Below are 13199 nucleotides of genomic sequence, written 5' to 3' on the forward strand. Positions count from 1 at the left end.
GATGGAAGAAGAAGGTAAGGCGTGATCTGCGATTGAGAATCTGGCTCTGTGATTGGTGGATATCAGTTTGTTAACATTGACAGAGAATGAAGGAGCTTTTTTTCTTTTCTGGTGAGCAGTGGGTTTGTTAGAGGTGAGGAATTGGGAACGATGTGATTCGGTGGTTATGGGTTAGGCACAACAGAGGGATCCATAGCAGAGACTCAAAGCGCTTGGGTCGAAGATGATGGGAAAGATGGTTTTCTGATGTGTGTTGTTGAGATAAAATGAAGAGGGTGTCAAACTAGATTGGGTTTGGGAATGGTTTAGGATAGCAAATAGAAATCGTGATGGAGATGGAGGTTAATTTTGTCTCTCTGTTTTGGTTTGAATCTATTGGATGCATACACAAAGGGTGAGAGAATCTGAGCGATGGTGCTTCTCAGATTCCCCGAAAATGATGAGTAAGGTTGAGAAATGGATTGGTTGAGTGGGTGGAGAAGAGGAGTTGAGAGTCTGCGTGTTGGACCATGAGGCGTGGTGTGTGTGATTGAGAATATGGTTCTGGTGATGAATGAAGGAGAAGGTAAGTTCCAGGGAAAATGGTGGGTTCCTTGGTTTTCTTTTCAGTATCTTGTGGAAGAAGAATGGATGGAAAAACTGAAAGATGAGCCGATAATGAGGAGATCCTCTGTTGGAAGAGTTGTGTTTGTCCCCAAAAAAAATGAAGGGAATGTGTGTGAATTTTGTTAGGGTCGTTACAGGTTTGAAGAGCCAGCGGGTGGAGTGTGTATGAGAGTGTGTCTCTTGAGCGTGATGGAAGAAAACGTTTTGGAGGAGATGGCCAGCGACTGATTAAATAATTTTTTTTAATTACAAAATGCCACGTAATCGACTCAGTTAAATTAAACATTGAAGGACCATTACAGCTCAGCACAGTGCGTACGGCGTTACTGGCCAGTTAACGGAGAGAGCTTAATTGCCCCAAATTTAGATGCAATTGGGACAAAAAAAACATGAGAACGTAATTGAGAATGGAAACAAATATGAGGAGTAAAACATATATTTAACAAAATAAAATTAAGAAGAAAGTTCACATATCTCATGTCTCACTACACATTTTTAACATTTAAATAAGAAATTAGGAAGAAATTCCCAATTCCCCTGAACCGCTGCCACGGTGCGATCGATCGATCAATGTTCAATATCTGATTCAATGTTCAATATCTGATTCAGTGTTCAATCTCTGATTCAATCCCAAACCCTAACTCATTGCCCTCTTTCTCCCACCCCTTCCATGGCCAATGTCTCCGTCGCTGCGGAGTGGCAGCTCCTCTACAACCGCTACTACCGCAAGCCCGAGCTCTACCCTATGCCGTGGAAGCACGTCGACCTCGCCCGCACCAAGGTCGCCGTTGCACCCTTCGGCGGCCCGGTCGCTGTCATCCGCGACGACTCCAAGATCGTCCAGCTACACGCTGAGTCCGCCCTCCGCAAGCTTCGCCTCTTCTCTTCCTCCGGCCGCCCCCTCGCCGACGCCGTCTGGCGCCACTCTGGCGGCCGCCTCATTGGAATGTCCTGGACCGACGACCAGACGCTCCTCTGCGTTGTCCAGGACGGCACTGTCTATCGCTATGACGTCCACGCAAACTTGCTCGAACCTAACCTCTCTCTAGGAAAAGAGTGCTTCGAGGACAACGTTGCGGATTGCGCGTTTTGGGGTAACGGCTTGGTTTGCATCACCGAGGCGAACCAACTTTTCTGCATCGCGGATTTCAAGAACCCAAGGGCGGTGAAGCTCGCGGATCCCCTGATCGATGAGATGCCTCATTGTATGGCGGTGATCGAGCCGCAGTATACGGTTTCGGGCAATGTTGAAGTTTTGCTAGGCGTGGATGACGCTGTGGTGCTTGCTGTGGAGGAGGATGGCGTCCAGAGGCTCGGGGAGGGAGTTCTGCGTGGACCGCTGCAGAAGATGGTGGTTTCACGCGACGGCAAGTGGCTCGCGTCATTTACGCATGACGGGAGGCTTTTGGTGACTACTTCGGACTTGACTGGCGTTATCATTGAGAGGGAGTGCGAGGTGGGTTTTGGAATCATGCTTTGGATAAATTGAAATTGAAATGAGTGTCTGTTGTTAGGATAATTGCGTGTGTTGTTATGGGTTGGTCTGAGTGTAGGATTGTTTGTGGTGTTGAAGTTGAAATGAGTGTTAGAGAAATGCTAGTAACCCATATTCTTGCTCACGACTTTTGTACGGTTTAAGAATGCTTAACGAAAAGAAAGAAGTGTCAGAACAAGTGTGTTTGTTCATGCATGCTACGTTTGATGTGTTTGGGAGGTGTTCATGTAGTTTGTGGAACATGATGATGGTTTTAGAAAAGAATCCATGACCATGAGTTTGGCCATAATGTCAAGGATTCTTTAGTCTCTGTCTGCATGACTGCATAGCACAGTTGTCTGTAACTTTTTCGTTATGTCAACAATCGTGATGAAACTGAATTGGTGAGTGGTGACCATAGTTTTTAATCTTGGACATGGTACATTCCTTAGGAAATGTGTTTTGGGTGAATGTAGTCAAACGTTGAGTAATGTCAAGTCATTACTTGATAGTTATCTTCGAATGGTCTTGATCCGACAAAAAAGCACCTATTAAAAGAACTTTAATAGGTGCTTTTTTAAACATGGAGGAACACATCGCAATGAAAATGAAACACATTTCATTATGGTGAGACAACACAACCATACTTAAAACATCAGTCTCCAACCCAATATTCTATTTTCCCCAAATACAAGCCGTAAAACATACGACGACAAGCAGTATAACATAGCACATTTCATCATATAATTTTTTATTCATGTGAAGTAAACTCTTTACTGGACTCTCATGCGTATATGTAAACTCTTGAGTTTGACAATTTTGTGTGTACATACATATAGAATTGACACACTATTTGTAGATTCTACTTGTTTCTCTGTGCAAACTCTTGTGTTTGTATATATGCAGATTGTTGAGCTTGTATGTATTAAAATTGTTGTATTTGTGTATGTTCAAATTTGTAGAATATAGAAAGTCATAATGCTTAAGAATCCGTTGTTTGTATGTGTGTAGTGGAAGTTTGAATTTTGTTTGTGTCATCAATTTAATTCGTTATTTTGTAAATTTTATTGCAAACTGATGTTATTTTGTAAATTATATTTTATTGCCACTGGCATTTCCTGTTTAAAACAAAAAGGGATGTATCTGATACTTAGCCATGTGTATATAATTTCTCTGTTATGAATTTTCTACTCCATTTGCTATGTTAGTTTTGTGTATGTATAAACCATTTTATCCTGTCATTCTCATTACGTTTGGATCGGTAGTTTCCATGGCACTCTTAACACTAATTGCTTGTGTGCATGCAGTCAGCCCTTCCTCCAGAACAGATTGCTTGGTGTGGAATGGATGCTGTGCTGTTGTACTGGGATGATATGCTTTTAATGATGGGTCCTGATGGAGAGCCAGTTCACTACCTTTATGATGAACCAATAATTCTTATACCCGAGTGTGATGGAGTGAGGATATTGTCCAACACTAGTATGGAATTTCTACAGCGTGTGCCTGATTCCACTGTTTCAATATTCACAATTGGAAGTACATCCCCTGCTGCTTTATTATATGATGCCCTGGATCATTTTGATAGGCGAAGTGCCAAGGTAGAGAGGTTATTTCTGCAATTATTTTAGTTTTTCTAGACTGATCATCATTCTAGATTTCTATAGCTTTTTCTTCTACGTAGAATATATGTTAAATTGTCAATCTCTTATGCACCGATCTACAAGTTTTTGCCTCCTATACTGATACATGAAAGATATGTTTCCTATCTGTATCCATTATCCTTTTATTTCAAAAAATAAATATTAAAATATCTGATATGGTTTGGGTACATGTTTTCTGAAAGCACTTAAAATAGTGGCGGTGCTGCATCATTAGATTCGGAGCTGTTCAACATCCCCGTTTTTGTCCTTGCAGACGAAATTAATTAATGTTGTGAAAATATCTTGGTCATTGACCTGGTCAAGGTACGAGGCCAATGTGTCAATGGTCGGACTATTGGTCACTAATTTACCCAATTTACATAAAAAGAATAAAAATTATATTATATATGCTTAACATAATTTGACAAATCCAACATATTTTTTTTTTAATAATAAAGTATCAGGACATGAAATAACAAATAAAGATCAACACAATGCAATTCCATAGTTGAATTTCGAAACATCATCATAGGAAAGTAACTAATATCCAAAATAAAGTTCTCAATAACAATACGAATCCATAAACAAAAAGTGAGAAACTCTTCTTAGTCCAAGAGTCTAGACCTATCTTCCACAGATGACTTCAACTCTTCTTGAAAGTGCTTGGCCATGGCTAGGAGTATGCCATGAGTAACTGTGTAAAACAAGCATATAAAGCTATCTAACTAACTGATCTGAAACAGATATATACTAGAGAACTCTGAAAGGCCTGTAACAAAATCTAAGCTACTTTTGGCAGACTCAACTGACATGGAGTTAGTTAGAATATTAAAGACAACATTACAATGTGCCGAAACTAAGTGTCTCTGTTGAGTAACAATACTTGAATACTGTGTAAAACATATTTCATTGTTATATTATTTACTTTAATATGTATATTTTCATTTTAATATACTATGTATTGCATATTTGTATTATATATTTTTATACTTTTATTATATAATAGAAAACATATATACTGGTATTTCAAAAAGGTGTAATTGATCAATAATGACAGCTGTACACTTAAAATTAATCTTGTAAAAAGTATGTTAATATACAATTCACTCACAAATATACATTCTTCGTTTGAATTTTTTGAACGTGCATCTTAAATTCAGTGTATCCTATATCTTCAAGGATTGACCCATTGCCTTATCTGATAGTGTCTTAACTGAATTCAATCACTGCCATTTATTAAATTCAGATATTTAGTCACTGCTAAGTGCCAGCTATTGAGAATTAGTTTTAATTTTTTGGTTTTTGTTTGAAAAAATGTTATGAAGAATTTGAAAAGGAAGTTAATTTTGAATCTTTAGAAATGAATCTGATTGGTTTTTCTTCTTTTAATAGGATCGCTCTGCTTGTCTGTTGTAGTTAGGAGCTACTAGATTTGCTTTGAGCCATAGATTGGTAGGCTAATTCTTACCAAGAATCTATCTGTGTTAACTGTTTTGGTGTAGCCTTTTATTTAAATATATGGATTCACTAGTTTCTTCTCTGTTGAGCACTCTGATGCTGTTCTATTTGTGGAAAGTCTGTAACATAGCTAACTGATTTTGGTTTTATTTTAGTGTTTTTAGTAAACAACTAAATTGAATGCTCAAATATGTCTTATTGTTAATATTTTAGGGTTTTAAAGCTTCCTATACTAACCCAGTATATTTTAAATCATTAGAGTTGAAAATGTCGAGCATTGCTTTTTATTGATAACAAAATATACACTTTACTTCATTTTGAAGGAAGAGAAGAATTCCTACTTTTTCCAGTAATGGAAATGGTGGGTAAACTTGGCTCACTGAATCTGCTTCATTTATTTACTTTTTATAATTTAATACAACAAAAAGGAAACTGGTGGATCAAATAAATAAGAATTTTTGTATATGATTTATGACTTGTTTTTGGTATTAAAATCAATAAAAAAGACCTTACTATATTTGGATCTTAGTTGATGTGTGAGGCTCATTTGGATTTTAATTATGCAATCATCAAACTGTTCATTCTTATAAATGAGATTCTGATTTTATTGTCATTCCCCAGGCTGATGAAAATTTGAGATTGATAAGATCGTCTCTTCCTGAGGCAGTTGAAGCTTGTGTTGATGCTGCAGGTCATGAATTTGACATTTCACGCCAGCAAACTCTCTTAAGGGCAGCCAGTTATGGGCAGGCCTTTTGTAGGTGAGTTTGATCTGGATATACTGGTGATATTTATTGAAAAATGTTTTGTTGTCGATGGTGAATGTCTCAAGACTAAAGAGGGACACACATTTTCTGATATTTGCTCTCGGTAATGATATCCAGTTGACTTTGGCAGCAATTTTCAACGTGATCGTATCCAAGAGATGTGTAAAATTCTGCGGGTCTTGAATGCAGTACGCAGCCCTGAGATTGGCATTCCTCTTAGTATTCAGCAATACAAGGTTTTTAAGGCTTACTTGTCTATCTCAGTGCTGAAATTGCCTGTGTTGACACTGTACTGAATTAGCTTATTGCCATCAGTTGCTTACACCATCTGTTCTGATCGGTCGCCTGATTAATGCTCACCAACATCTGCTTGCACTGAAAATATCAGAATATCTTGGAATGAATCAAGTAAGTTTGTGTATTGTATGAATGACTGTATAGTTTGGCATTTTGTTTGTTGGCTGTGCAGCCATTCTGATTTTCCTTATTATCCATCCAATAGCTCCTTACGTCCCTCCATTCTCTTCATATTCACTATCCCTTTTGTGCTGCCAAGTCTCCAGTCCGTCAGTGCCATCTCTCTTTCATAACAACCTCTTCTACTACACTCTCCAAATTGTTCTCCATGCTACCTATGTGGAACCTCCTTTCTACATTATACACAATTGGATGGAGGGGAGGTCCATTACCTCGGGTGGAGGGGTGCATATGAAGGCACAGATGCCGATTTCCCTATAACTGAACCTGGACCTAACTAATGAACCTGAACACTGAACTAACCTAAATTAATTACCATTAGACATTTCAATAACTCCATGACACTATTAATCACTCGTGAGGCATATTTTTTAGCATTACTGCCACAAGTATTGATAATTGTACTCAATCACATTCACTCTTAACCACTTGTCACATAAAATTAACTACTATTGGACATTTCAAAGTTTAAATAACCTCATGATGCAATTAACCACTTGTGAGACATGTAATGTAACTGTTACAAGCACAAATCTGACAGTTGTATATAATCACTTTTTTTTGCCCCTAAACCTTTGTGATAAAAAGTTAACCATATTTATATTTGTCCAAAGCATATAAAATAACCATGCTGTTATTTTCAATCACATGTTATGGGTGGGCGCTGGGTGGAACATTCTCAGTGGTATGATAGTCACTACTCTACTTTACATGCATGTGTTTAGTATAGGAGTACAACTGAACTTGTGTGAAAATAATATGTGGATCTAACAACTGCAGCAACTAAATAGATTGCTTTATTCTCTTCCTCTCTCCCTCTTGCCATTAATATCATCAGCACATTAGCAGTCTTCTTTAAGTATACACGTGAGTTTGATATTTTGGCAACTGCTTTTGTGTAGGAGGTGGTGATAATGCACTGGGCATGCTCAAAGATAACTGCTTCATTGGCGATTCCTGATGCAGCTCTTTTGGAGATTCTGCTGGATAAGGTTATCCTCCCCCAACTTCAAACACTGTTTGATCATTCTATTTATTTTTTTGCACTAATGCTTGAAATTTCTGTTTTTTTTACTCAGTTAAAACTGTGCAAAGGCATATCCTATGCAGCTGTTGCGGCTCATGCAGACAAAAGCGGCAGACGGAAGTTAGCTGCCTTACTTGTTGAACACGAGCCTCGATCATCAAAACAGGTGCTATTCTGATTCTCTTGTATTTATAGATACATGTTGAAATTATTGGCTTATTAATCTTCACACCTCGCCTCCCATGCATCTTTCAACCCGTTTTGTTGGCTTGTATCTCCTGTCTACCATGTTTTATCCAAGGCTATTTTATTATTGTACTCATTAATTCTTATGTTCAGGTTCCTCTCCTGTTAAGCATTGGTGAAGAAGATATAGCCTTGATGAAGGGGACTGAATGTGGGGATACAGATCTTGTTTATCTTGTACTTTTTCATATTTGGCAAAAGGTATTGGTTCATGAATTCTTAATATTTTATAGTCTATTGTGTGATGAGTATGAAGTAACATGAGTTTATTTCCAATGCTCGATTCTTCTATGCATGATGCAGAGGCAGCCATTGGAGTTCTTTGGCACTATACAAGCCCGACCTTTAGCACGTGACTTATTTGTAACTTATGCACGGTATGTGATCTTGAACCATATTCCAGAACGCAAGACAGTGTGGATCCTCCAGGTTATATAATATTAAGGCCATAGCTAATTCCTAACCAAATAAAGAAAATAAGATGCTTACAAAAGTTTTTTTAATGTAATGACAAACTATATGTTATTGCATTATGATAACGAACCAAGCGTAACTCACTCCAAAAGCCTGATCTAATTTTAGAAATAGACTTAGCAAACTTCCAAAAACCTGCTCAAGGGAAAGGGATTGCCCAAGTTTTATAAGGAATATTTTGATGAAATTTCTAGCCAATGTGGAACATAGTAATTGAATACTACATTTTAAGTTGAATTCTACCAACAGACTCTTGGAAATTCTGTTAACTGTTAATGATGACAATCTTGTCACATTCTTTATTTACAGTGTAACCTTTGTACTTCTGTCCAAGTTTGCCTACATGTTACACAAAAAATTCTCAAAATGTTTTGTTTGCTCTAAATCACCTGCCTCAGTCTTTCTTTTATGGTCACAAAGCATTTCTACTGTCATCTAAGGTTTGAGGTAATTGTCTTATTTTGTAATTCCTTGGAGATCTTATTATCATCGCTTTGCTTCCATACTGGTGAAGTGTGCATCTAGTCCATAAAAGGCTGCTATGCAGCCCGCTTTGTCACTTTTACATGTTTGCATTCTGTTATATTTTTACAAAAAGTTGTGATGTTTGTAGGGGACTGCCAAAAGATAAAGTGACATTCAGGTCGGACCCTATGTTCTTGTTGAAACTCACACTGATCCCAAATCCTATTGTATGCGGTGGTGGGATTGATATGTTCAATTAGAATAGAATAACAACACTAGCTTTATCCTGCTAGGTGAGATCAGCCATATATGATTACACTACCAGAATTCCATTTTAGTAATTTTCTCCACTATTGGTTTTGGCTTTTCTCTAGCCCTTCTAATAGAACTAAAAATCATGCAATCTACTTTGCTCATTGGCCTTAAAGTGGCCTTCTTTGTCCACATTTTGGGTTTTGATTGTTATTAAGTTGAATGTTGAGGGTTTAACGCAGCTGTCCCTCTGTGCTTGGGCATGGGACTGACTATGAGACCATAGGCATAGCTAAAAATAATCTTGCCACAACCATTACTGGGTGCCATGCATCACTGGCTACTATTTAGTGCCTCTTGTGGTCCTACAGTACAATTCAATGTTCATTTTGCTTCTTTAGGGACAAGTAACCCCAAGGGTGCTCTAAGGGTCAATGTTATGTCAGGATGTTAGTAGCTTTTATGAATCCGTTCATAGTTTTTGCTAGGTGTAATTGTTCCTGATCGTTAAGCATAACTTAAAATACATGATTTGAAATATTTAGTGCAACCGTGTCTGATGAATTAGAAAAAGGAAAATAGGTTAATTATGATGGTTATCTTTAATATACTTATATGAACCTTTGTATATTTAATATTCATGCCTTTTAGCCTAAACAGAAATCCTCTTAAGATGACCAAAACCAAAGCCACATGGTTTGAAGTAATCAATGTGTGATGGGACCTCAACTTCAGGAAGAGGGCGTGGAAAGCCTATGTGCAAAAGAACAAATGAAAAAAAATTAACAGTTGGATGACATTTGCGGTAGTTAGGAATCCACTCGCAAGGTAGTTAGAATTGGAGTTAATAGGAAGATGTATTGTATGTTAGGATGCTAAAATATTCTCAAACTGAGTTGGATTTGTGGACTCAATTGAGAAGTAGTAACTGCCGTGAAGGAGCATCCTCCTTTTCTTATTAATATTAATCAATAACATATAAATATTTCTCTATTGTAATTCTCTAATTTCCTGATCTTTAATCTCTTCTTGCTACTACTATCCTTGTTAACTGCTGTGAAGAAGCATCCTTCTTTTTTATTAATATTGATCAACAAAACATACATATTTCTCTATTGTAATTCTACAATTTCCTGATTTTTGATCTCTTCTTGCTACTATCCTAGTTTTTGCGTATTCAATCGCCTAAAACATACCACCCATCCATTAATAACTATGTCTTAAAGGGGTATAGTTGGGAGGTACACATTTAATAAGGAAAAAAGGCAGAGAAGGGGGAAACATACCACCCATCCATTAATAACTATGTCTTAAAGGGGTATAGTTGGGAGGTACACATTTAATAAGGAAAAAAGGCAGAGAAGGGGGAAACGCAGCACTTAAAATAGAAGATGAACAGCGTTTGCTATATCAGTGTTTGTGTTTTTGTTTTGGCATACTTGTGTTCATGTGTTCTTATTTGAATCATTAATGTTAAAAGGAGATGCATCCTGGAATAATGACCACATCTCAATTTCAGGTTCTATAAACATGAATTTTTGAAGGACTTTTTCTTATCAACTGGGCAACTTCAAGTATGTTTTCATTCTTTGCCATGATTTGAATGTGTAGTTTCTAATTTTGAATCTGTACATGAGAGAACATCTGCTATTTGCCATGTGTAGTTTTGAAGGGAAAGGGAAGTAGGGAGAAGACAACTTTTTTTATTTTTAAATTAAGAATTATATAATGTTATCAAAGTAAATAAAAGATGAGGATATTAGGTTTATGGTAAAATTCTTTTATTACATTGCAAAAAATATCATTAGAAATTATGTTTTAATCCTTTTCTATTCCCCCTATAGCCTCACGCTCAAATATACCATGAACAACATATGGGTGTTATGGTTATTGTGAATTCTGTCTGACTTTTTGTGTGGAATTGACTATTTGTCTATCCACATATACTGACTACCCAGCATTTTATTGTTTTCTTTTTCCTTTTCTCTCCAAATTTGCCTGTTACATTGAGCGTGCCGGTAGTCTACTATTGATTCTGCCTTGCAATTTTTGCATGATTTAATAATTGCATGCGTCTGAAATTTATAGTCATAATTGTTATGCCTGATATTTTGGATTTAATTAAGTCTGTCATATATCCTTGTATGCTCAACATGCTTTTCATTTGAATTCTGGGATTTAGTCTAAAGTCAATCCTTGTAGGATGTGGCATTTCTTTTGTGGAAAGAATCATGGGAACTTGGGAAAAATCCGATGGCAAGCAAAGGATCTCCACTTCATGGTCCTCGAATAAAACTTATTGAGAAGGCACAAAGTCTTTTTGCTGAAACCAAGGAGCATATCTTTGAATCTAAGGCAGCTGAGGAGCATGCAAAACTGTTAAGGTGTGACTATTTTTTTCAAATCACTAGGACTATAAAATAATCTAGCCTTTCATTTGTTAGGCTTTTTGTGATATATATATATATATATATATATATATATATATATATATATATATATATATATATATATATATATATATATATATATAAGAAGAGGCTGTTCACATATTTCTGGAAAAAAGTTTTTTGACTCTGGTATGGGTTGAGTAAATATTCATTTCATGCGATCAAGAGGAATATTATAACACTTTTGCTACTGCAGAATTCAGCATGAACTTGAAGTTACTACAAAGCAGGCCATTTTTGTGGATTCTAGTATAAATGATACAATCCGTACTTGTATTGTCTTGGGAAATCATCGAGCTGCAATGAAAGTTAAAACAGAATTTAAGGTTGGTAAATTACATTAATTAGTGCATATCTGCATTAATAATTTGTTGGCACAAAATCCAAAAATATTAAAATAATAACTCTTGTAATACCCCTTCTATCTCTGTAAATTAGTTCTTGAGTCACGATTTTCGTTGCTCTGTTCAGGTGTCTGAGAAGAGGTGGTATTGGCTTAAAGTTTTTGCTTTGGCTACAATCAAGGATTGGGTTGCCCTAGAAAAATTTTCAAAGGAGAAGAAACCTCCAATTGGTAAGTTTTTAGACTGATATTTAGATTTTATAATTTGTAGGGAATTGGTAGGTTTAGACTGCAAATCTGCAATGAATGGGTGAGATACAGATGTTTATCATCACTATGGAGAGTTCAGCATTATACTTTACAGTTTTGGATGTCAATGAAATGTTAGAGTAGAGCAAATCAATCATTTTGACTCCTTGTTTTATATTTCAGTGCAGAGGAAATGAACTTCTTTATTTCAGCTATGCTGGCTTCTAGTACTAACTCATTACTACTCTAACATTCAATACCTACATGTTCTGGTATCGATAGGTTTTAGGCCATTTGTGGAGGCATGCATTGAAGCAGACGAAAAGGCAGAAGCCATTAAATATATCCCAAAACTTGCAGACCCTCGAGAAAGAGCTGAGGTATTTTGTGCTTGTCTCAATCGACACAATTCTTTATTTTTCATCTTAACTTAATCCAACAACATGAGCCGTTGTGAGGTTTTTGAATTAATAGCTTGAAATGTTACTGTTTGAGATTCCACATCAACTAGAAATATAATTCTCATCTTGCAAACAGAATTTGTAGGGTTAAATAAGGTTTAAAAACTCATTCTAAGAAGGTGTGAGAGCATAAGGAGAGCTATGCTCTCAGTTCACTTCCAAATATCTAGTCTATTGCTTGAGATGTTTGGTCCTGAGCATGAAAGAATATAGGGATGACAAAAAACATTCCGCATATTTCTGTTTGAAAAATCCACAATAGATACTAAATGGGTTAGATGTATTTTAATTATCTGCTTCTTAACGGGTGCCTGAGTTTGCGGATACGTAATACCTGATCTTTATTTGAATATTTTTGTTGAGAATCAAGTAACCAAAACATTAACAATCAAAGAATTGTTAAAATTTAACTCAGATTATTGTTTTTTATTTAGACTTATTAAATTAATTTTTTTTTATTAAACTTTATTCTGCACTTTTATTTGGATTATACTATAGCTTAATTTTTATTTGAACTTATATTTTAGAGAATTATTTTTAAATAATATTATCTAAAATTTACAAAATAATAAAAGTAAAGAAGTATCAATGGTTGTAAGTATAACAAATTCAACACATGTTTTTTAAGCGAGATATAACGGGTGAATCTTGTTGGGGGGCATGGATAGTGGATAACTACTACCAATACCTGTCCTAATCCATCCCAATCCTTATTTAGGGATCTCAAATAGACTAAAAGATGATCAAATTACTTGAGAATTAAACTGTAAAATAATTCTAGAGGGCTTGATTGATCCCTCTCATAATCTT

The 13199-nt window shown here is 36.2% G+C and overlaps 1 protein-coding gene across 2 annotated transcripts in view; it reads left to right on the forward strand.

The window, feature by feature from the left end:
* Positions 1-1093: 1093 nt before the first annotated feature.
* LOC106765031 (protein VACUOLELESS1) overlaps positions 1094-13199 on the forward strand; it is an 18401-nt gene continuing 6295 nt past the window's right edge. The window contains exons 1-15 of one of the 2 annotated variants that reach the window (XM_022782312.1): positions 1094-2062; positions 3388-3678; positions 5800-5939; positions 6076-6181; positions 6261-6353; positions 7325-7414; positions 7502-7615; positions 7789-7896; positions 7999-8072; positions 8783-8812; positions 10406-10460; positions 11089-11270; positions 11533-11662; positions 11808-11910; positions 12211-12308. In XM_022782312.1, the coding sequence (XP_022638033.1) occupies positions 1277-2062; positions 3388-3678; positions 5800-5939; positions 6076-6181; positions 6261-6353; positions 7325-7414; positions 7502-7615; positions 7789-7896; positions 7999-8072; positions 8783-8812; positions 10406-10460; positions 11089-11270; positions 11533-11662; positions 11808-11910; positions 12211-12308 (2400 nt within the window). In that variant the 5' untranslated portion in view covers positions 1094-1276. The remainder of the gene's footprint in view (positions 2063-3387; positions 3679-5799; positions 5940-6075; positions 6182-6260; positions 6354-7324; positions 7415-7501; positions 7616-7788; positions 7897-7998; positions 8073-8782; positions 8813-10405; positions 10461-11088; positions 11271-11532; positions 11663-11807; positions 11911-12210; positions 12309-13199) is intronic. The other variant, XM_014649519.2, reaches the window with a different exon arrangement.

This window comes from Vigna radiata, chromosome 6 (assembly GCF_000741045.1).
Source record: "Vigna radiata var. radiata cultivar VC1973A chromosome 6, Vradiata_ver6, whole genome shotgun sequence".
NCBI lineage: Eukaryota > Viridiplantae > Streptophyta > Magnoliopsida > Fabales > Fabaceae > Vigna > Vigna radiata.